This window comes from Primulina huaijiensis, chromosome 6 (genome assembly GCF_012295235.1).
Source record: "Primulina huaijiensis isolate GDHJ02 chromosome 6, ASM1229523v2, whole genome shotgun sequence".
NCBI lineage: Eukaryota > Viridiplantae > Streptophyta > Magnoliopsida > Lamiales > Gesneriaceae > Primulina > Primulina huaijiensis.
In genome coordinates this window covers 15218901-15241401 of record NC_133311.1, presented here as the reverse complement: position 1 = coordinate 15241401, position 22501 = coordinate 15218901, and the positions used below count along the sequence as shown (strand labels likewise).

General features: G+C 36.9%; 3 protein-coding genes across 11 annotated transcripts in view; 2 read left to right on the top strand and 1 right to left on the bottom strand.

Annotated features, from left to right (window-relative positions):
* LOC140979643 (uncharacterized) overlaps positions 1–17353 on the top strand; it is a 39680-nt gene extending 22327 nt beyond the window's left edge. For 7 of the 9 annotated variants that reach the window (XM_073445142.1, XM_073445141.1, XM_073445143.1 and 4 more), the window contains 24 exons: positions 342–529; positions 1354–1451; positions 1707–1892; positions 2015–2195; positions 2278–2454; positions 2579–2622; positions 2876–2932; positions 3150–3246; positions 3365–3537; positions 3623–3836; positions 4014–4139; positions 4245–4334; positions 4791–4907; positions 5179–5259; positions 5784–5891; positions 6642–6811; positions 8958–9036; positions 9122–9196; positions 10358–10455; positions 10531–10638; positions 10763–10820; positions 10922–11152; positions 11286–12573; positions 13613–17353. In XM_073445142.1, the coding sequence (XP_073301243.1) occupies positions 342–529; positions 1354–1451; positions 1707–1892; positions 2015–2195; positions 2278–2454; positions 2579–2622; positions 2876–2932; positions 3150–3246; positions 3365–3537; positions 3623–3836; positions 4014–4139; positions 4245–4334; positions 4791–4907; positions 5179–5259; positions 5784–5891; positions 6642–6811; positions 8958–9036; positions 9122–9196; positions 10358–10455; positions 10531–10638; positions 10763–10820; positions 10922–11152; positions 11286–12573; positions 13613–17034 (7466 nt within the window). In that variant the 3' untranslated portion in view covers positions 17035–17353. The remainder of the gene's footprint in view (positions 1–341; positions 530–1353; positions 1452–1706; positions 1893–2014; positions 2196–2277; positions 2455–2578; positions 2623–2875; positions 2933–3149; positions 3247–3364; positions 3538–3622; positions 3837–4013; positions 4140–4244; positions 4335–4790; positions 4908–5178; positions 5260–5783; positions 5892–6641; positions 6812–8957; positions 9037–9121; positions 9197–10357; positions 10456–10530; positions 10639–10762; positions 10821–10921; positions 11153–11285; positions 12574–13612) is intronic. The other 2 variants (XM_073445144.1, XM_073445146.1) reach the window with 2 other exon arrangements.
* A 1310-nt stretch (positions 17354–18663) lies between these two features.
* Positions 18664–19791, top strand: LOC140979640 (cytochrome c-type biogenesis protein CcmE homolog, mitochondrial). The gene has a single exon (XM_073445135.1). It carries the CDS (start codon positions 18719–18721, stop codon positions 19547–19549), a length of 831 nt encoding a protein of 276 aa, XP_073301236.1. The 5' UTR covers positions 18664–18718; the 3' UTR covers positions 19550–19791.
* Positions 19792–19986: 195 nt separating this feature from the next.
* Positions 19987–21704, bottom strand: LOC140979639 (chlorophyllase-1-like). The gene is made up of 2 exons (XM_073445134.1): positions 21124–21704; positions 19987–20877 (listed from the first exon to the last, which is right to left on the bottom strand). The coding sequence occupies exons 1-2, from the start codon at positions 21454–21456 to the stop codon at positions 20215–20217; spliced, it is 996 nt and encodes a 331-aa protein (XP_073301235.1). The 5' UTR covers positions 21457–21704; the 3' UTR covers positions 19987–20214.
* Between the last annotated feature and the right edge of the window lie 797 nt (positions 21705–22501).

The following is a 22501-nucleotide window of genomic DNA, read 5'->3' as shown; positions in this document are numbered from 1 at the left end:
TCTGATGGTAAGTGGCCAAGTTTTCCTTCAAAGGGACAAAACCATGTCTCAGGAATGAGCTACCAAAACTATACTACCTTGCCAATTAAAGATTTTATTGCAATGACAAAAATTGTTTCACCTGGTGAGAATCGTATATGTTGGTGTAATGAAAGTTGACCGCACAGTATCCTTTTATGTGGGAACCACACACTTGGAATTTTTTTTATTTTTTATTTTACATCTATTCTTACTTGTGATTTTTTGAGAGGTGTAGAGGTGTACGATTTTATCAATCAGATAGATGTCGATTGTAAGAGAGATTCATGCTTCTACACTTACACTTTGGAAAATTTCTACAGCAGTGCGTACAGATCAGGAAGGGGAAGATATATCGGCATCTTATGATAAGACACATTCTCCAAGGCATACGACTGTAGAAACATGGATCTTGCAAAGACAGAAAAGAAAACTTCTTGCTCAGCAGATCTGGGCTCAGAAACTGCAGAAAACTGATCTGAGAATTGCTGCTTGTTCCAACAAACTTAAGGTTGTCCATATGTAATAATTAGAAATATAGGGACTTGGGATTACTATTTAAGTTATGCAATGTCAATGATATCATGAGGTTGCTTTATTAGAATCCTTCAGTTTTTGGAAAACTTTGACGCGTGAATACGCATTTATGTTATTGTGTCATTTTCCTGCCTTTAAGATATAGCCTTTGCCAATAACTTATGGTAATTATATCTGCTTTAAGTTTGTTGTGACTTTGTTATCTTGGTCCATGCTCATGTTGGTCTTTTTCTTCTACATGATTATATAAATACATTAATCTGTTTAGAGATGCTGTTGGTTTAAGTAAGTTCCCTCTTTTAGGAATTAAAGTTGAGTATCAGTCGGCTACACGATTATGTGCTAGTCAACATTTCACTCTACTGGCGAAAATTGATCATTATTTACTTCGAAGATGATGAAAATAATAGAAGTCTTCACTTAAATGGTTATGTTCATAAAAATGTTTAATTGCCCTTGCTCGTTTTCTTTCATCAACATAGAAAGTTAATGTGATTAATTTAATAGACAAAAGGTGATGAATTCTCTTTTATTGTTTGTTCCTGATTGATTCGTGTATCTATTTAATTTACTTTCACAGTGCAAACTTTTTAGTCCGTATCTAGATTCCTCTTGCTTGCTAGATTTAGATTTATCGGTCCTTGTAAGTTCACATGTTAATCTTTTAGGATTCTTATTGTTTGCTCTTAAATGTTTATTCCCTTCAAGCTTTATGGCTACATTGACTAGGTTATCCACAACTATTTTACTTACTTTCATTTTCTTTTTGGTAAACTATGATCGTTCACTATGTTCCAGGATATTGTAAGCTGCTCTGAAGATATTTCTGCAAAGACCAAAAGTGTTATTGAATTGAAAAAGCTTCAGTTGCTGGAGTTGCAGCGGCGTCTTCGGAAGTAATTATTTTTTTATACTCAGGGTTGAACTTAGTAATATTTAATTCCAATATTTTCGTCCTTTTTTTGGTTATATCAACACTTAATATTTGGCATGTCTGTTCCTGTTTTTCTGGTACGAGGGATGTGGACTTGATAATAATTGATTCAAAAATTTTGGCCTTTTTCCAGTAGCACTTAATTCTTGGACAGGTCTCTTCCTTTTTTTCTGTTTTGAATAATTTATTATCTGATAATTTTCATCCATATCTGCAGTGACATCTTACATGACTTTTTCAAACCCATAGCCAGTGAGATTGACCGCTTGAAATCAATCAAGAAACATAGAATTGGAAGGAGGTCAAAACAAATAGAACGATATGAGCAGAGAATGAAGGAGGAGCGACAAAAGAGAACTCGAGACAGGCAGAAGGAATTCTTTAGTGAGATAGAAGTGCACAGGTATATTTTGATCTACGTATTAGAATTTATAAGTTGTTTGCTTTGATGGATCATCTAGTATATTATTATTATTAGTTAATAATATGTTAGTGTTTGATATTCCTCCGTGATGCTAAATTCAGAGAAAGAATGGAAGATGGGTTTAAAATAAAGAGAGAGCGGTGGAAGGGATTTAACAGATATGTGAGAGAGTTTCATAAAAGGAAGGAAAGATTTTACCGAGAGAAGATAGACAGAATTCAACGGGAAAAGATCAATTTGCTGAAAATTAATGATGTGGAAGGATATCTCCGCATGGTTCAGGTGCTGTAGTCTTTAATAGAGTGATGACACTATGCATAATCTGTCTCTCCAATCAGTCAATTTGTCTCAATTTTTTGTGTAGGATGCAAAATCTGACCGTGTTAAACAATTGCTGAAAGAGACTGAGAAATATCTACAGAAGCTTGGATCCAAACTAAGGGATGCTAAGTCTATGGCTGGACAATATGAAAATGATAGTAGTATTATGGAGGAGAATGAAGCTGCTGCTGAGAATGAAGACGAAAGAGATCAGGCCAAGGTGCCTTTTTTTTTGTTTTATTTGGAGCGATTCATTTACGAGCACCTTGTTATTGTCATTCATTTAGGTGTCCAGGTGGATGACTTACTTTCTAGCTTGTAAAATGTGTGTTTATTTTCTGCAGCACTATCTGGAAAGCAATGAGAAGTACTATATGATGGCACATAGGTAATGTGAAGTAATCATCCTTAACATAATTTTTGATCAACGTCATGCTACATATATTGTAGTTTTGAAATGCATATATGTGGATGCAACTGCTCCTTGACCTTGTCTTTTTTTCTTGTTCTCTGTCAGACAGCAGTTGGATCTCTCGATATTATTCACTTACATATTCTCTTTTTGAATGCAACAACGTGTTTATATCCATTATCTGATTTGATTCTCTGTCCTTGATCGATTTTGATTCTTGCTTTTGTAGTGTAAAAGAGAACATCGTGGAACAGCCCACCTGCCTTGTGGGTGGAAAACTAAGAGAGTGAGTGATATTTATTACACAATTTCTTTTCTTTTCCTCCTATAACGGGATTCTAGGTTTTTTATTGACTGTTTTTTTATTTATTTTTGATCCGTACTGGATTTGTTTTCTATGGATGGTAGATTTATTAGTATATTTTACCGAGACCAACTGAGCATGTTTGTACTGACGACTGGTGACATTATTTGTCTTGAATTCTTTTCTTTGTGCTTTTAAGGTACCAAATGAATGGACTGAGGTGGTTGCTTTCGCTTTACAATAACCATTTGAACGGCATTCTAGCAGATGAAATGGGCCTCGGTAAAACGGTTCAGGTATGATTTGTTTTTTTCAAAGTAAACCTACAATCTGCAAATTACTCAGGTTTATAGTTTAGGTTTTGTTACCCATGGATTTAACGGATTTTTGAATCTGATTGTACAAAATTTGCAGGTTATTTCTCTAATTTGTTACCTAATGGAAACTAAGAACGATAGGGGACCCTTTTTAGTCGTTGTACCATCTTCAGTACTGCCTGGGTGGGTGTCAGAAATTGATTTCTGGGCACCAAGTATCCACAAAATTGTTTACTCGGGTCCTCCTGAAGAACGCCGAAGGCTATTTAAGTAAGAGATGTGTAATCTGATGGGAGTTTCTTGTTTATATAATTCCTTAACACATTAGTTTATCTGTCATCATTATACATTGCAGGGAACAAATTGCTCATCCAAAATTCAATGTTCTGTTGACAACGTATGAATATTTAATGAACAAGCACGATCGGCCAAAATTAAGCAAAATACAGTGGCATTATATCATTATTGATGAAGGACATCGCATAAAAAATGCTTCCTGCAAGTTGAATGCTGATTTGAAACATTACAAGAGTAATCACAGATTACTGTTGACTGGAACTCCTTTGCAGGTCTAAAATTTGCAAACTTGGCTTATTTATGTCTTATTATTATTATATGCTGCAATTACACCTTGTTTCTTAATTTCATAATTTCATTTGAAGAAATGGCCTCTGAGTTCGAATATTCACTCACTTTTATTGGCGACATTACTTTATCTTCTGTCTTATCTGATTGCCTCTTTGTAGAACAATCTTGAGGAACTATGGGCGCTGCTTAACTTCTTGTTGCCAAATATATTTAACTCCTCAGTGGACTTTTCTCAGTGGTTCAATAAGCCTTTTGAGAGTAACGGTGATATTTCCGCCGATGAAGTAAGTGTTGTAGATCCTAATGCTGACATAAACTGCCTGTTAAGCTTCTTCTTCTTGAACTTATAGATCATCATCATCATCGTGTTTGCTAATTATTGTGACCAGGCTTTACTGTCTGAGGAGGAGAATCTTTTGATCATAAATCGGCTTCACCAAGTTCTGCGACCATTTGTTCTTCGAAGATTGAAGCACAAGGTATCTTTCTGCATTCAGCTGTCTCGTGACTAGATTAAATCAAGTTTGTGTTGCCACCTCTTGATTGTTGTTATTTTATTATTGACTGCAATCTTACTCTTTATCATATTTATTTTCATAGTTGAAAGAATTGGAGAAAGATAACATGTTATTTAGTATAATGATGCTTGATAGGGGTAAATTATGACTTATATCAAGATGGCCACCATATCTGGCATATTGTATTACCTTGTAACCAAACCTATGAGCATCTTCATATTTATGTCATTTTTTTCTCATACCATCCCTTCTACTCCTGAGAGTAAATGGGAACTTATTTGGATGTTCTATATATGGTCGTCCCTTACTCACTAGATGCGTGTGGTTGTGGAAGCTCACCAATGTATTATATCAAGGAACTTTTGTATCAGAAATGTTTCTTATTTCATTCTTCTTGCAACTGTTAATGATTTCCAGGTTGAGAATGAATTGCCCGAAAAGATTGAAAGGCTGATTAGATGTGAGGCTTCTGCATATCAAAAGCTATTGATGAAGAGGGTAGAAGAGAACCTTGGCGCTATTGGAACATCAAAGGTAGTTTTCTTTTTAAAATTTTATGATCTCTCTAGATATGGAAAAGATGTGTTCCGGGGTTTATGCATGTGCATGCGTAGAATAATGGTGTTTGCAAAGGCGCAGATATGCAGGTTTGCACACTAATATACACACACCACAATAGCTACTTCCGTCAGTCCCGTGTTTTGTGAAGATGGATTTATGTATGAAAAGTTCTTAATGCATATATAGTTTACCTTTTAAATAGCATCCTAGAAGTATTTTCCTTACCTCTTAACAAAATTTTCAGGCTCGAACTGTGCATAACTCTGTGATGGAGCTGCGTAATATATGTAACCATCCTTATCTTAGCCAACTTCATGTGGAGGAGGTATCTTTTCCCTTTTGTTTATTAATTACTTTATGCAAGTGGAATAATCGATCTAAGCTTGATAAATTAGTCTAGTTCGATGAATTATTGTTATGGATATGTCACCACTTTCCACCTTTTGAACAATCTTTTTGAAAATGAATCTGTTGCTGGAGTTGTTAATTCTAGTAGGTCTTTGCTCCTGTTGTTGATGTAACCAGAGCTTCATTTATCTTTTAAGTAGATACGGATAACTTGTCCGCCTTTTGTAACCTTTAACTTTAATTATTCTGCTAAAAGATTGTTTCTTATAAAAAAATAGTAGGTCTCTGCTCCTGTCTATTTTATAGTGCAATAAGTTACTTGATCACTGAGTGATAGAAACTTTTCACTGTATTAAATTTTTTGTTTATTTGGGTGGGCGATCGTTTTTATAACCTTTCCACTTTCCTTGCCCTGATTTGGAAATCAGGAGTACGGAGAACTTGCTGATATAAACAAGACCAGTTTTTTTGTTGACTGATCATTTTTTTGTTTCTGGTTAGGTGAATAATTTGATACCTACTCATTATCTCCCAAACATTGTGAGACTCTGTGGGAAGCTTGAGATGCTGGATCGTTTGTTGCCCAAACTAAAGGCAACTGGTCATAGGGTATGATTAGTTCATTTATTTTCGGATTTGGATTACTGTATATCAATTATTTTTTTCTTTTCTAAAACATCTTTGAGTGTGTTTTTTTACCTTGTCGTCTGTTCTTTAATAATCAATACATACTGCCTGCCTTTTTTTTTTAATCATTCTGCCCCGGCGACTGGTCATAGGGTATGATAAGTTCATTTATTTTTGGATTTGGATTACTGTATATCAATTTTTTTCCTTTTCTAAACGTCTTTGAGTGTGTTTTTAACTTGTCGTCTGTTCTTATACATACTGCCTACCATTTTTTTAATCTAATTGTGTCCCGATTCCGTCAAATAAATACTGGTATTTCGTTTGGCTAATGGATCCATTTACTTTCGGATAATCTTTGTATAGCTGTGGCATTTTACTGGCATGCCAGAAATTTAAATTCAAGTCTTGAGTGAAAAAATAAACGCCAAACAAAATACGGATATTTTATTGACATGAGTAGTCTGCACTTCTCGTATGAATTATAGTAAAATAAATTACAACTGTTGAAATATTTGGTCAACATGAGTGATTTTGGAGAACATATCAAATAAACTTGTTACATTTTGCTTCTGCATCTTTTGCTTAATGCTATGGCCAGTATTTTTTTACATTTCATTTTGGTCTCCTGTCTTGTTCGCGTTCTCTCTCTATCTCTCTCTCTCATTTTTTTCGTGTCTCTTGAAGCATTGGTACCGTGTAATGTATGTTGATGAGTGTTTTGGTGTTCAGGTTCTACTCTTTTCAACGATGACTAGACTTCTTGATGTTATGGAGGACTATCTATGCTGGAAACAATATAGATACCTTCGGTTAGATGGGCATACATCTGGTGGTGATCGAGGAGCCCTCATTGATGGGTTCAATCAACCTGGTTCTCCATATTTTATATTTTTGCTTAGGTAATAATGCTTCTTTTGTGGTTCTTTGAGTAGTACGCATGCATTTTATCATTGACACAGTAGAGATGGATCCGTTTATGTTAGATGTTCTCATATTCCTGTGAGATGTAATTGAGTGGGTTTATCAGAATTCATGTTGCAACTGCAACTTGGTCGAAAAACACATTTGGTCAGATTGATAATTATCAGTTTTGCGATTGGCAAATTCTTTGAATTGGAATTGATTGGAATGGAGAAATTAAGAATATTGATGGCACGCTGAAGATAAATGAGATATTTTGTCAGTTTTTATTTATTTACTATTAGTCTTGGAACATGTGAAACTCAGGTCATTTGTGCTCGATGATGCAAATCAAACAATTTCAGGACCTGTTTTGTTATGAGGATATTTCATTCTTATTGGATTGCTACAAAACCTTGTCAACTGTTTGGTCGAATGAATAAATGGATAGGGCCGTATGACTTCGAGATATTAAGAACGAAGAAAATGCCCGACCAGTGGAGAGAATAGTGTAGTTCCCGTGTTTTTAAACAAGGGAGATATACAAAACTGTGCAAATTATTGGGTTATTAAGCTAATGAGTCAATACCATGAAACTTTAGGAAAGAGTGATTGATAGAAGATTAAGATAAAAGAGAGGTGACTGAAAATCAATTTGGATTCATGTATGGAAGGACAATGTTGGAGGCTATTCACCTCCTTAGACAATTAGTAGAAATGTATTGAGAGAAGAAACGAGACTTACACATGGTATTTCTTGACATAGAAAAAACATATGACAGTGTCAAAGAGAAATTACGTGGAAGGTTTTGGAAAAGAAAGACATAAGAGTAGCATATATTGAAGTCATCAAGGACATGCATAAGGACATAGTGACAAGAGTGAGGACCTCAGGAGGATTAGTTGAAGAGTTTCCTATGAAGTCAGGGCTACATCAAGAATCAGTTTTAAGCCCATATCTTTTTGCCCTTGTCATGGATGAACTCACCAAACATATTCAGTACATGGTGCGTTGGTGTATATTGTTTGCAGATGACATTGTCTCGGTGGAATGAGACTCGTGAAGTAGTAAATGTTAAGTTTGAAACTTGGCAACAAACGTCGGAAGAGAAAGGTTTTAGACTTAGTAGAGCAAAGACATAATACATGGAATTTAAGTTTAGCGTTACTTGAAGTAGTGAGACAATGGTTACGATAAGAGATGTCGAATTACCCGTTAGTGATTATTTTTATAGAAAAAATGGGGGGGATTGATAAAAATTTATCACATAGAATACAAGTGAGATGGTTGAAGTGGAGAAGTGCAGATGATGTTTTGTGTGATTGTAAGGTTCTCCTGAAACTCAAATGGTACAGAATTACAGATATGTCTGCTACTGTATATGGATCTGAATGTTGGGTTGTAAAGCAGACACATGAACAAATGATCAGAGTCGCAAAATGATGATGCTAAGGTGGATATACAATAATAGATAGATTAAGAAGCACGAATATTAGAGAAAAAGTTGAGGTCATGCCTATCGAGGAAAAATGAGGGAGACACGCCTGAGATGGTATGTACACGTACAAATGCGACCAGATGAGGCCCCAGTAGGAGAAAAAGATTCAAATAATAACGATTAAACATGGCATGCATTATCTAAATATAGAGAAGTATATAAAAGGAGATAGATCAGAATGGTGTAGGAGGATCCATATAGCTGACCCCACTTAGTGGGATAACGACTTGAGTGTTGTTTTACTTTTTTATTACATCGATTTATTGTGTTAATGTAGCTGTCACGTTGTAAAAATATTTTTTATTTGAAATTTTTTAGATTACTTGATATACAATCAGATTCGGATTATCTTTTTAGGGTTTTAGTCCCGTAGAGAGGCTATTCTAGGGTCCTGTTACAGGGTCAGAAATCCACATGAATGCTTATATTTTCTATGGCGTCATGTGTTGTCATATCTGTATGTTGGTGTCACATTTGATCAAATCAACTGAGGGAAAGTAGATAAAATATTTTGAATGCTCATCCTACTGAATTCATTGAACGCTCACTGTTGAATTATAAGATAACAATCTGCTTAAAACAAAACAAACATTATTATCCGTTGTTATTTAAAATTGTTATGCTAAAATGTAATCTGTGGTTCCAGTATTCGAGCTGGAGGTGTTGGTGTGAATCTTCAAGCAGCTGATACTGTGATTATCTTTGACACAGATTGGAATCCTCAGGCAATATTTCTAAATAGTTCTTAGTGAAATATCAGCATTCAGAACTTAAATTTTGTTTGTTTGTTGACATCTTTGATTTATACAGGTTGATCTGCAAGCTCAGGCAAGAGCTCATAGGATTGGACAAAAGAAGGATGTTCTCGTTCTTCGCTTAGAAACGGTAAATACATTGTTCTTGGAATTCGAGTGTCTGTTTCTTTAGATCTTTTCTTCTGGTCTTAGAGGACACATTGCCTTTTTAACATCACCACCTGCGCTCTATTGTGGAGATTATGTAGCTGTCAAATTGTCCTGCCTTAGACTTTTCAGAGGTTACTTTAATTGGCTTTGCACTGCACTTCGAAGTGTGAGTGGCTTCTGCTATATAATAGTGGGAAAAGTTATTCAAATTTCCATTCACAGCTAACATGTTAATGTGAGTAATAAAGGATTGTTGGTAAACTGGATGCTAATCAGGCCTTTTCGATACGGTTTGCTTAGTATAGCTATGTGATAAAATGAGATTAAACTAGTAACTCATTAAATCAAGTCCAATTGTGTTGATTTTTTGAATGAATAATTTCCTAGAAGAATATTGAATTAGTATTTCAAGGCAGAAAAGTAGAGATACAAGCTCTGGGAATTCATTACGAGAATAGTTGAATAATTTTGTATTTCGGTATTGGATTGTGTTTTCGTTGCATGAGTTAGTGTTGCCACTTTTTTCTTGTTCGTCACATGAGTTAGTATCGTCACCTTTTACCAGTTCTGATTTAGTTGAACAAGTGTGAAATCAGGAAGTCCCACTTGTTTAGTGAGTGAAAGTATGTGGCAGACATGGCTGGGGCTGGTATTTTAACTCTTCATTTCTTTGTACTTGTTAATTGTCATATATCTGGGACTGAACTTTCAGCTTTTAATTTGTTTTTTCTAATTGATCATTGTGCAGGAATGTCAATTAGCGGCATTCTGTAGCTTAATTTCTATGTGATCTTTGTATTATATAGTGAACTATTTTGGTTAGTGGAAATTCATGCCAGAATTCCCCCATGAGAGTTCACAAACAACAGCCCTTCTTGTTTGTGATTCATTTGAGAACTGCGATATATGTCCTATGTGTTAAAGACATGACTACAAGATCGTATTGCTGAAATCTAATTGATTTGTCATGTGCAATTGCTAATAACATATTCCAACTAATTTAAAGTGGCATGTATTAAAGGTGTGATAATATTCTAAATTAAAAGGAATGACACTTACTTGATTATGTATAGTTCCTGACCATGTACTTCTTTTAGTTTTTTGGGGTATCTATTCTTATATTTGTTTGTCAATGAACCAGGTTCAAACCGTGGAAGAACAAGTTAGGGCTGCCGCTGAACACAAACTTGGGGTTGCAAATCAGAGTATAACTGCTGGTTTTTTCGACAATAACACGAGGTATGCTTTGTGCCAGAAGTAGCATGGTGCATCGTTTGACATTTGCCTCATGATATATTTGTATTTGAATCTCAGTGCGGAAGATCGAAGAGAATACTTGGAGGCTCTCCTGCGGGAGTCCAAGAAGGAGGAGGCTGCACCTGTTCTGGATGACGATTCTCTTAATGATATTATAGCTCGCAGGTAGATTTTCATTGTGGTGAACTGTATTCTAACATAGAATGGAAGACTTTGAATTTATTCTACTTTAGTTGCTTATTCTTTATTATGTGATTTCTTATTGTATCACATTCTGTATTCACCGCAGTGAGTCGGAAATTGATATTTTTGAGTCAGTTGACAAACAGAGGCGGGAAGAAGAAATGGTAATTTCTGAATCTTCGTATATTGTTGCTTAATATTCACACATTTATGTGTGATCAAGGAAATGGCTTTTTTCTTACTTTTGGAAAGATTTTGTCTACAGGCACTTTGGCAAAGTTTCTTTGGTGGGAAACGAACACAGAAACCTGAGCAGATACCTCCACTACCCTCTCGACTTCTGAATGAAGATGAATTGCAACCATTTTATAAAGCAATGAAGATCTCTGAAATAGCGAATCCAGTTGTGCCAACTAGTCTTGGGATGAAGAGAAAGGGTGGGGCCCTTGGAGGGCTTGATATCCAACATTATGGAAGAGGAAAAAGAGCTAGAGAGGTTAGTCATCTGAATTTTACTCGGTCATATGTCCACATTTACCTTGTTTTTGTATTCCTGATCTTTGTTTGTTAGATAACGAGTATGATTGTGACAAATACAAATTTATGTATTCTGAATCAATTTTTTTCAGGTGCGCTCTTATGAAGAGCAATTGACTGAAGAAGAATTCGAAAGAATGTGTCAAGTTGGGTCCCCAGAATCTCCCATTGTGAAGGAAGAGTTTACTGGAGCGGTATTGGCGGAGTCTGGAATTAGCTCTGCTGTGGTCGCGAGTGAAATGCAGGCACAAGCAGTACCTCTAATGCCTCAATATTCATCTGTTCAACCAACTGCCCAAGGAGTCAATGAGGCTACCCCACCTGTTAAAAGGGGTCGTGGAAGGCCAAAAAGAGTTGCAGTTGTAATCTCTCCTCCGATTGGAATGCGTCCCCCAGTTCCTTGTCCTGCGCCTTTGGTAACTGGAGAAACAGAAGAGGTCTCCAAGGCTGAGACTGCTGCTCCGGTACCTGATTCTAATTCTTCGGCTAGCTTTGCCATCACTGGGAGCACACAACCATTGGAACAGCCTGTTACCTCAAACTCCTTGCCATCCTCTCTCCCGTATGTCAGTCCCGTTGCTCAGATTGTTGCTTCTCCAACATCAACGCGAGGTAGAGGAAGAGGTCGAGGTCGAGGCCAGAAGACTACAACAGGAGAAGCTCCTGCTCCCAGCCGCAGAGGCAAAAAACAGACCATGGGATTACAAGCTGTTCCATTTCCTTCCTCACCACCAGGTGCTCATAATCCAGTCATTGAAACTCAGGGAGGAATTATCCCTAGTTCCACAATGGCTGCCAGTATTACCACTGTTTCTCTCGCCAAGGTTATAGAGCAAGAGTGTAATGAGTCTAATAAAGTTTTGTCTACCAGTGCTCCACCATCACTTTCTTACCCAATCCAATCAAACCAGGGTTCAGAACAAGGACTTATTCCCAGTTCTGCGATGGCTCCTGGCAATTCTATTACTGGCTCTGTGGTTGTGGAAAGTGTTGGCCAGCCCGATCCTGTAGTGTCGACTTTAAGTCCACTGGCAACCCCTCCATTATCTTCTGTTGTAGCTGTTGTGCAACCTGTTATGCATACTTCCTCCTCTGGGACAAGGGGGCGAGGTAGAGGACGAGGACGGGGACGAGGACGAGGACAAAAAGATCAAAATGAGGAGACACCTGAGCGGAGACGAAGGAAGCAGAATTCTGTTTCCATTGTTCCTGGTGGTCTTGCTGATGAGGATTCAAATTCTCGTGAACCTCCACAGAAAAAAACCCGGGCTTCTGTTGTGCGGAAGTCCATTACAAGAGGTAAGAATGACTCTGATTTGATAGATGCAAGCTATCACACCCATCAAGGTGTTGCAGATCATGCTTCAGAAGTCCCCAACGGTAAGCTTCACTTTTGCAGTTTATAACTGATTTGAATTTAAATATGGCTGTTATGTGCTCAAATATGAATTATATTATAAGTAGCCAGAAGCAATTGGGAGAATGTTTTTTATTTTTTTTAATGGATTTCAAAATTTGTTAAATGTAGAACATCTCATCCTCCAGTATTATTTGAGAGAATTATTTTTTTTTATATTTATTTATTTGAGTGAATTTTGAACTGGTGATGTTGATATTTTGACAAGTTTGCACGAGAATGTATTTTAAAAAGGTCTGGTTGCAAGTACTGCATAAAACATGTAAACTTTCGAGGGAGAGACGGACTTAAATAACATGTTATGTATTTTTTAGGAAGATATGTTCTTTTTTTAACTTTTAAATGATCCGCAGAGAGCGAAGTGGATGAAATTCCGCATAGCTGATCATGGATATGCATCAAATATGGTTCGAGTACAGTAGGTAGAGGTATAAACACAGTCTCTAGTTGGTTTTACGGGCTGTGTACTTCTTCTAAATTTAGAATTCAAATGAGGTGTTAATGGAGGAGAAATTGGACTTGATGCAATTTTTGGTTAACATTTGTTCAATTCATTACTTGTGCTTCTCGCTGCAGTTCTTAAAAATGTGTGGAAATTACTCCTTTGATCACTACCATGTTCCTTTATCCCTGAATATTGGGACCTCTGCAATACAGGTGGCTTTGCAGCATTATCGTAGAAAATCCTTGGACTCATCAATATTTCATATTTCATAATGCCACTAAAACACTCTTGCATAGCTTAAGCATCAACCCCCTGTTTAAAAAAATTAGTATCAACTTCCTTTTTAGTCTATATTACAAGTTAATTGAACAGGTTGAAGAAATGAATAATGTTAGCCTGATTTTTTCCGGTGAATTGTATACCTTTTTCTCATTGATTATGCTTGTATACTTCCAATTCCTATATATTTTGTTTGGCTGGTACCTGTAGTCGACGGTTGAATTTTCTATTCCTACGCTGGAATTGTCAATTTTTGAAAGGACTGACGTCTTTTACAGATGATATCGCATTAGGCTCCGCTACGTGTGCTGAGATTGCTTTGGACAAGTCTGAGGATCCTAATCAGAAACAGCATGTGAAGGAGAGAGGAGAAGCTCATACAAATGATGCTGCCTCAAAATCTCAATCAGATGATAATTTGCCTTCGGTTTCAACTTTGAACCCAACTGTTGCAGTGAATACCTCTTCAAATTTGAAATCTGAAAATGTCTCTTCGCTAGAATGTGATAAACATCAAGATGATCAAGAACCTGACGAGAAACCCCCCCAAGTGAATAGTTCTCTTATTCGAGCCTCCGAAGTATCTGATAGAAATCATCTGGTAACATCTGAAGAATCTCAACCGACACCGGTGTTCAGAGGCAATTCAGTTGGGACAGCCGAAGATTTAAGTTCAAAGGATACCATACCACAGTCTTTAATTCTTGGTTCACCACCTCTAGATTGTGAGAATGGCCAGGATGGATCCCTGGGTGCGATGGAAGGTGACATTGCGTTTGAGCCGTTGAAAAAACCTAATCTGCATATGTCGTTAGCGTCAGAAAATTTGTTCAAGGAAACAGCAGTTGTCACTTCTGCAACACAGGAGGATGGATCTGTCGATGAATCTAAGAAATTTTGTGCTGATAAAGATGAGAAAGGGAGTGCCCTGGTCGAGGTGATTTCAACTTCTGAAAGTGCTTTTCCTGTCTTGGGACCCAATCCATCTGGTCATTTACAAGAGAAGGAAATTTCTGCGGAGCAAGAGAGCTGTGATGTCAGTGACATGCATTATAATTTAAAGGATGAATCAACAGTGAGTAAAACCCTACTAGATCATACATTTCCTGGTCCGGGGTCCTCAGAGCCCGTAGCAGTGGCTTTAAAATCTACCACAAACAAGTCTGAGGTGCTGGTTGTTGATGAAGATCTAAAGCACCCAGAAACCTGTGTCAAACAAGCTAGTGTGAAACACAGCAGTATAGACCAGTGTGCAGTTAGTTCTTATGTCACTGTTCCTGAGGAACCTAAAAATGCCGACTATCAAGAGATTTCAGATTATTCCCCATCTTTGCCAATCAATAATGACAACAATGTTGAGATGAACAAAAATCAAAGCTCAAGTATTGCTCTCTGTCAAGATGCATCACCTTTTGGGACAATGCCTTCGGGTGGCAAGGATGGCACATGTGAATCTCAAGGTGGAAATGAGGCCGTTGTAACTGTTGAGTTGTCTAAAGATGTTTCTCAATCTGAAATAACAGAGGATACAACTGATGATGAATCTCAAAAGCTATTTGCTGAGGAACATGAACATGACATTTCTGTGATTGAGGTTCATGTTTCTGGCTCTGACGAACCCTCAGCTGTGGGGTCTCACGATGAGAAGTTTATGACTCCAATTGAAGAGGAGAATGTTAACCGATCTGAGATTATTATAGAGGATAAAACTGATGAATCTCAGATGCTATTCGCTGAGGAACGTGAACAGGACATTTCTGTGATTGAGTTTCCTGCTTTGAGCTCTGATGGAGGCCAAGCTGTGGAGTCTCACGATGAGGAGTTTAAGACTCCAATTGGAGAGGAGATTTCAGATGATCTAGAGTACAAAGATGCTTTGAGAAATGAAGATTTTGATTCAAAGCCTGTGTCTTCACCAACTTCATTAACATTGGGAAATGTTTCACCTGACAATGATTGTGCAAAAAATCGCGATGAGTGTGAAAAGGAAAATGACGCAGTTAGGGTTTCCTTATTTACTACTGAAATTGAACATTCAGCTCCTGGACCTGTCCTAGACGAGTCTGAACATTCTCGCGTTACAGAAATTGCAGGAGGGAAACAGAGCTCTGGTTATGTTGAGGGTAAAGATTTTCATTTGAACACTGATTCAAGTACAAGTCAAATTTCACCAAAAGGATCCTTGAACTTGGAAAATGTTGGAGAGCAAGAGAGCAATATTGCTGTCTTGGACATAGATCTTTGCTCGAATTTGGAGTCATCTGTGAGCCAAAATGTATTGGAAAAGTCCTGGAACACAGAAAATGCAGGAGAGCATGAGTGCAATGACATTGTCAAACAAACGGACATGGTTTCCAAATCCCACTTATCTATGAGCCAAAGTTTACTCGAGGAGTTCTCGTACCAGGAAATTGAAGAGCAGGAGAATGATGATACCATTGAGGGTAACCATTTTGGTTCTAAGAGACACTCATCTGTGAATCAATGTTCACCGGAAGAATCGTTGAAAACCAAAAATACTGCAGAGAAAGATATCAGTGAAACTTTCAGGGATAAGGAGTTTAATTTTCAGCTTGACTCATCTATGTGCCAAAGTTTTCGGGAAGAGTCGTCGAACCAGGAAAATGCTGGGGTGCAAGAGAGCTATGGTGCTATTGAAGGTGAGGACTCTGTTTTGGAGACAGAAATATCTGCAAGTCAAAGTGTCCTGGAAGAGTCATCTCATTGGAAAAATGCCGGAGAGCAAGAGCGAGAGCGAGAGTGCAATGATTGTGTGAAGGAGATGGATATTGATCCTAAGCCTGATATGCATGATACATTGAACCTAGAAAATTCAGGAGAACAAGAAAGCGATGAAACTGCCAAGGAAGAGGATATTGATTTTATGCCAGTGTCTTTGGATCTAAGTTTACAGGAAAAGTCGTGGAACCCAGAAGATGCTGGAGAACAAGAAAGTAACTCTGCTGTGGAGGATAAGGATATCGTTTCTGTACCCGAGTCATCTGTAAGTCGAAGTCCAGTGGAAGACTCATTGAACCTGAATAATGCCGAAGAGCAAGGAACTAGAGACAACGTCGAGGATGAGGATTTCAATTCCAAGTCTGAGTCATCAAATAGTTTACTGGAAGACTCGATGAACCCTGGAAATGCAGGTGGACAAGAAAGCGCTTGTACTACCAAGGAGGATTTCAATTCCATTCCTGAGTCATCAAATAGTTTACTGAAAGACTCGGGGAACCCGGAAAATGCAGGTGGACAGGAAACCACAGGTACTAGCAAGCAGGATTTCAATTCCAAGCCTGAGTCATCGGATAATGCAGGCGGACAGGAAAGCTCTGGTACTAGCAAGGAGGATTTCAATTCCAAGCATGAGATATCCCCGAGTCAAAGTTCACCCATAGGCTCATTGTCCCCAGAAAACACGGGACAACAAGAAAACGACAATTCTGCTGAGGAGATCAAGGATTTTGATGTAAAACTGGACTCTTCTACGTCCCGAAGCATACCCGAAGAGCTCTGGAACTCTGAAAACACAGGCAAAGTAAAAAGCAATGATGCTGTCGAGGGGAAGGATGTTGATTCTAAGCAGGAAATATCTGTGGGCCAAAGCGCACCAGAAGAGTCGTTGAAGTTGGAAAATAATACCAGTGAGGAAAGAAGCGATGATACTGCTAGTGGTATTTATGAACCAAAACCCTGAGGATGTGTTGTTGAAACTTGGAAATACGGGCGAGCAAGAACGCGATGAAACCGTGAAGATCATTAATGTTGATTCTAAGCTTAGGACTACCATGAATCGAAGTTATCCGGAGGAACCTTCGGACCCCGAAGCAACCTTTGTATGTTTGTACTGAAAATAGTAAAATAGAAGCTCAGCTATCTAGTAATTTAGTGTAAGCAGATCGACGAAGCATATTTACAAGTATTTATTTTGATTCTGGTTGGAAACACAAGCATCGCTGGGGTTTGATAAAGTTGTCACTTATCACGCTTATTTAATATTCAATTTCCGTTTTAGATTTCTTGCTCCGTCAATGTGTGGCTCACTTGTGTTCATAAACTACAATTGTCCATTATCCAAACATATTATGAGCAATAATAAATTCATTTCAACTTATTATCTTTAAATTATTATTTGAATTGTATAAAGACACAACATGTATTAAAGAGCATTTATATAAATAAAAGTACAAATAAAAAAAACCAGGATATTTACTAGAAATACCTAAATCAAGTGAAAAGACTTTCTTAATAATGAGTAAAAAATTTCACGTCGTTCCATATCGGTGTTCCAACCGCAACGTGTGGTCGGCCTTCTTTCTAAAGATTTTTTGTTTGGGAGTTTCACTTTTCCAAATTTCCAACATTGAAGCACCATATTTCGAAAAACTAAAATAGTTATTGGACTTATTTTGACATTTGAAAACAATACCTCCAAACTCTGGTGATAGATACTTATTTGGTTAGATTTTTATCAACATAAAAAATTATAAATATATAGACGGTNAAATAGATATAAGTTTTTAAAAATTAAATCAATAAGTTAATTTTCAAAATAAAATATGTATTTATTTTATAATATTAACCGGACTTACAAAAATTTAGATTAAAAATAAAATTATATTTTAATTGAATCATACATTCAAGATGTAAATAATCCAAACCAAATCAAATAATATTGATATTGAATTTGGCTCGTTTAAGATTGATAGAGGTTTGAACTCGATTTGAGCTTTTATCATTAGATTCGAGCTCGTTTTGAAATTACTAAATTCACGAAAAGTTCGAACTCGGCTAGTGAAAAGCTCGTTTATCATGGTAATCGAGTCAGTTCGACATAACTCGTTTATCATGTTTAACAAGCCTGATTTGAGCTTGTCTCGTTTTCGAGCTCGTAAAATATACCATTGATATCGGGTTTGAGCTTGATTCGAGCTTGTTAAAAATTAAATATATATATGTTCAATTCCTTCACTTGAGATTAATACTGATATGTTTATTTGTCAACTCAACAAATGAGCATTCCTTCAATTGAGATTAATACTAATATGTTTATTTGTCAACTCAATAAATGAGCGAGCTTGGTTTGATTAAATTGTCGAGCTCGTTTGATATTGATTTAATATGATTAACTAACGAACTCAGATCAATTTTTTTATCAAACTGAGCTCCGAATAGCTTGTCAATCATTTGTTTGGTTTACATTCATACGTATATTATTTATTTGTCAATTTATCAATTCCTTGAAAAAAATTTATTGAAATATTATATCACGTCAACTGTTTTTTCCAAAAAGACCAGCCATCAAGAGAGATCACATGTATGTATAAAATCAAGTTTTATTCTTAAAACCCTTGGAAAAGTAGAGCATTTCTCTACCAAATATGGCCGGCAGATGTGCCTCCCACCTCCTCCGCCGCCACCTTGGTCGCCACTTTGCAACTGCCGCCGCCTCCACCGTCCTTATCCCCAAATCTCATCCTCTCATACCTTACCTCTTCAATTCTCACCTCTCTCCATTTGTAAACCACCCGAAACGCCTCGATTTCAGTCTCCGTTTTCTCTCCACCGGTTCGATCCGTCCGACCCGACGCAACAAACCCGACATCGGGGCTCGCGCACGTCAGCTCCAGACCCGCCGTCTCTGGACCTACGCCATAACATTCAGCTGCATTGCGGGCTTCATTATCATAGTCATCAATCAATTCCAAGATCAGCTGGTCTTCTACGTCACCCCTACAGATGCCCTCCAAAAGTACGAGGCGAACCCGTCAAAATCCAAGTTCCGCCTCGGAGGCCTTGTTCTTGAAAACAGCGTAGCTGAAGTACCCACTTCCCCTGAAATCCAGTTTGTGGTTACCGATTTGATCACGGATATTTTGGTGAGATACGAGGGTCGTTTGCCGGATCTTTTTCGCGAGGGGCATTCCGTTGTGGTCGAGGGGTTCATTAGGCCTGTTGATGAGGAAGCTAGGAAAAAGGAAGATGCCATCATGGAGAACAGCAGTAAATTGGTGATTTTGGAGAAGGCTAGGAATTTGGCGTGTTATTTTAAGGCTACTGAGGTTTTGGCCAAGCATGACGAGAAATACATGCCTGCCGAGGTAGCTGTGGCACTCGAAAAGAATAAGAAGAAATTGAAGGAAGAGGAGGAACAGAAGAAAAGGGACGAAGCATTGATCAGTGCTAATGGTGGTGATGATAAGAATGCGTGATATTATTGGGTAATTTTTGCATTAAAAATTTTGTCTTTGGGCATTCAAGTCACTTTGATACTTAATTATATAATTCTATTACACTTTTACATGTTTCGAGCATAGATTAGGATGAGGATTTGAGAGGACATTGATTGAGGGATGTGTAGGTGGTTTTATAGTTGCTGTTGTGAGATATTAAATGCAATACTGATTTATAAATGTATTGCTTCCCCAAGAACGGGATTTATGAATAACGTGTTAATCAATGAATTGCATAATAATGTTCCGTTCCATTTAGATTTGTGTGATTCCCTTTAATGTAATCGTGTTTTTATCATTTTTCTTCTTTTTTACTGTGGCAGCAATGTATGATTCTGTTGTTTCCCAATTCGGTGTATAGAAATATGCTTCACCGCTTATGGCTTAACTATTTAATCGTGGTGGTGATTGGTGTAGACTGGCTCATGCCTCTCTTTGAATAGTGATTAATTGCTATTGCCTATTTGCATGTGAAGAGAATTTATTTAAAATGGTTCATTTACTGAACTCAAAATTAGTGCTGCAGATCAGGACAAATGACATGAAATTTCAAGTACCTCCAACTTGATATAAACCTAATAAATAAAGAAGTAAACTCTCACTCCCTAGGTACAAAATATGAAAGAATATGTAATCATGACTCATTATTTGGCATAAATAACTGGACCGAGAGTTATAGGAGCAACACTTGGTGCATCAACAATACTTTGTAGATCTTCACTTTCACCTACCAAATAAGCCTTGAGAAATGCCACGATAATACCGCCAACACCATTCCTCATCAATTCTTTAGAGCCCTTTCCACTCTTGCACACCAAACTTGCCAAAGCCACCTTTGAATCATCCAAGATATCACAATGGCCATAATCTTTAGCTAGAAAATAACAAGCAGGTGGTTTACTCTCGTTGAAAAATTCAGCATGATTGATCCCATTTGGGGCAAACGATGGAATAATGCCCTTAGATTTATTGCTCAAACCTGTGCCTATGATTCCTACAGGCATCGAGAGATTGAAAGAGTGTGGGATATAAGTTAGGACTTCAGGCTCGACCCTGCCTGGTGGACTAGGCCCTGCAACTGGGTCCATTCCTAGTAATGCTTTGAATTTTAGGGAAGTTATGTCCTGGTTTAGTGCCAGTGCAAATGCTGTTTTGCCACCTCTGCTGTGGCCTAAAAGAGCAAGCCTAGATAGATCTGGTTTCAAATACTCAGGAAGGATAACCTTTAGGCCAGAAGATAGCCAGTTTGTAACTTTGGTTGCTGTCTTGATTTCATCTTTCATTGACATAATCAGGCACTGGTAAAACTGTAATTGGCAAAGACATAAATATAAGAAAATGACCGAGTGTATATCTATATCGAAGAAAACTATATGGTGTTGAAGCTTGTTGTTTAGAATGCAAAATAGTACAATTTCTAGCAAGACACAGAGAGAAAAGTCCTCGTCTGCAGATGAACTTAGATATCAAATTCTGCTACAACAATTTGAACATAAGTGAACATGGGCGTGGATGACTTTTTTGAGAAGAGAGATTCAGATACAAAGACTTACCTGAGGAGCAACAATGATATATCCATGGGATGATATGTGTTGAAGGAGATGGGAATACCAAGTATTAGCAGTACAGTAACTATGGCAAAAGAGTATCACAGGATAAACACCCCTGGACTCTGGCGTCACGACGAACAACTCTGCCGGAGGCGAAGCGTCATCTGATTTCTTCACTTTGATGGTTTTGACCTTCAAATTTCCACGTGCGAATACTGAACTCTCAGCTTTTGAACATTTATCATGTAGCCGTGTCATTTTTCTCTTGATGGATGTATGAACTTTAAATGTTGCTACTGTTCTTATATAGTTGCCAATGCATTGAGTTCTCCTCATGGTTGACTGAGAAGGTGCTCATGTAACAATGTTTGGATGGAATCCACAAATGAATTAAGTCTACGTAGTTTGGCAATGGTGGGTTGGGAGCTTCTATACCACTTAAGGATAGATAGTGCATATTTTTATAGATTTTTTATGATATATGTTTACTTGATACTTCTTGAATAAACTGTCACAATTGACTTATATTTTACCTTGTGTAGCATAGAATGTGATGGCAAGTATTTAATTAAAGAAAAAAGATCTAGTTTGAATGGGGCAAAAAAGAAATTGGGAATTGAAAGTCAGAATCAAGATTAGTCTAAATTCTGGCATTTCACCTAAACAAGACCTTTGAATTTAGGGCATTTTGCATTATGAAACATGCAATAAAAAAATATTTCACGTTGACTGGCTAGCCTTACACGGTCGGAAAATATTTTGACGACTTTTTACCTCTTTCAAAGTATGGCTCTTTAAGGCCATTTCCAACGGTTGCACCAAAATGGTGTTTTGCACCGTTTTGGTGCCACTTTTCTCTTCCAATGGGGGCTGCGCTGCGTCAAATTTGACGCAGAGGTTTGTTTCTTTTTCTTTTTTTTTTTTTATTTTTTTATTTTTTTTATTTGTATTTATTATAATTATGTGTATTAAAAATTATAAATACTATTTAAATAATAATTTAATATTTATTTTATTATTTTAATAATTAGATATTTCATCAAATTTATTTAAAAATAATAATTGTTGATTTCTAGATTATTTATTTATTTATTTTAATTATTATTAATTAAGGACTAATTTGATTTATTGATTTACAATTAATATAATTTAAATACAAATGCAAAAAATTAATATAACAATATAATTCATAAATAAATTGAAATACAAATACAATTTGAAACACATAATTCAAATACAAAGAAAGTAATCGAAAAAAAAATACATTTAGAAGATAAACAAATTAGATAATCAATAATATGGTAAATTTGATCCGGATTCTCCAAAATCACCCAGATATTTTCCAAATGTGTCAACATCTTGTTATCCGTGTCTTTGAAGT

What these genes read in the sequence shown, in the direction of transcription:
- LOC140979640 (XM_073445135.1), top strand. Translation starts at nt 18,719, where the DNA reads ATGGCCGGCAGATGTGCCTCCCACCTCCTCCGCCGCCACCTTGGTCGC.
- LOC140979639 (XM_073445134.1), bottom strand. Translation starts at nt 21,456, where the DNA reads ATGAGGAGAACTCAATGCATTGGCAACTATATAAGAACAGTAGCAACA. An exon ending in ATATCATTGTTGCTCCTCAG is followed by an intron (nt 20,878 to 21,123) that starts GTAAGTCTTTGT and finishes TGCCAATTACAG; the next exon opens with TTTTACCAGTGCCTGATTAT.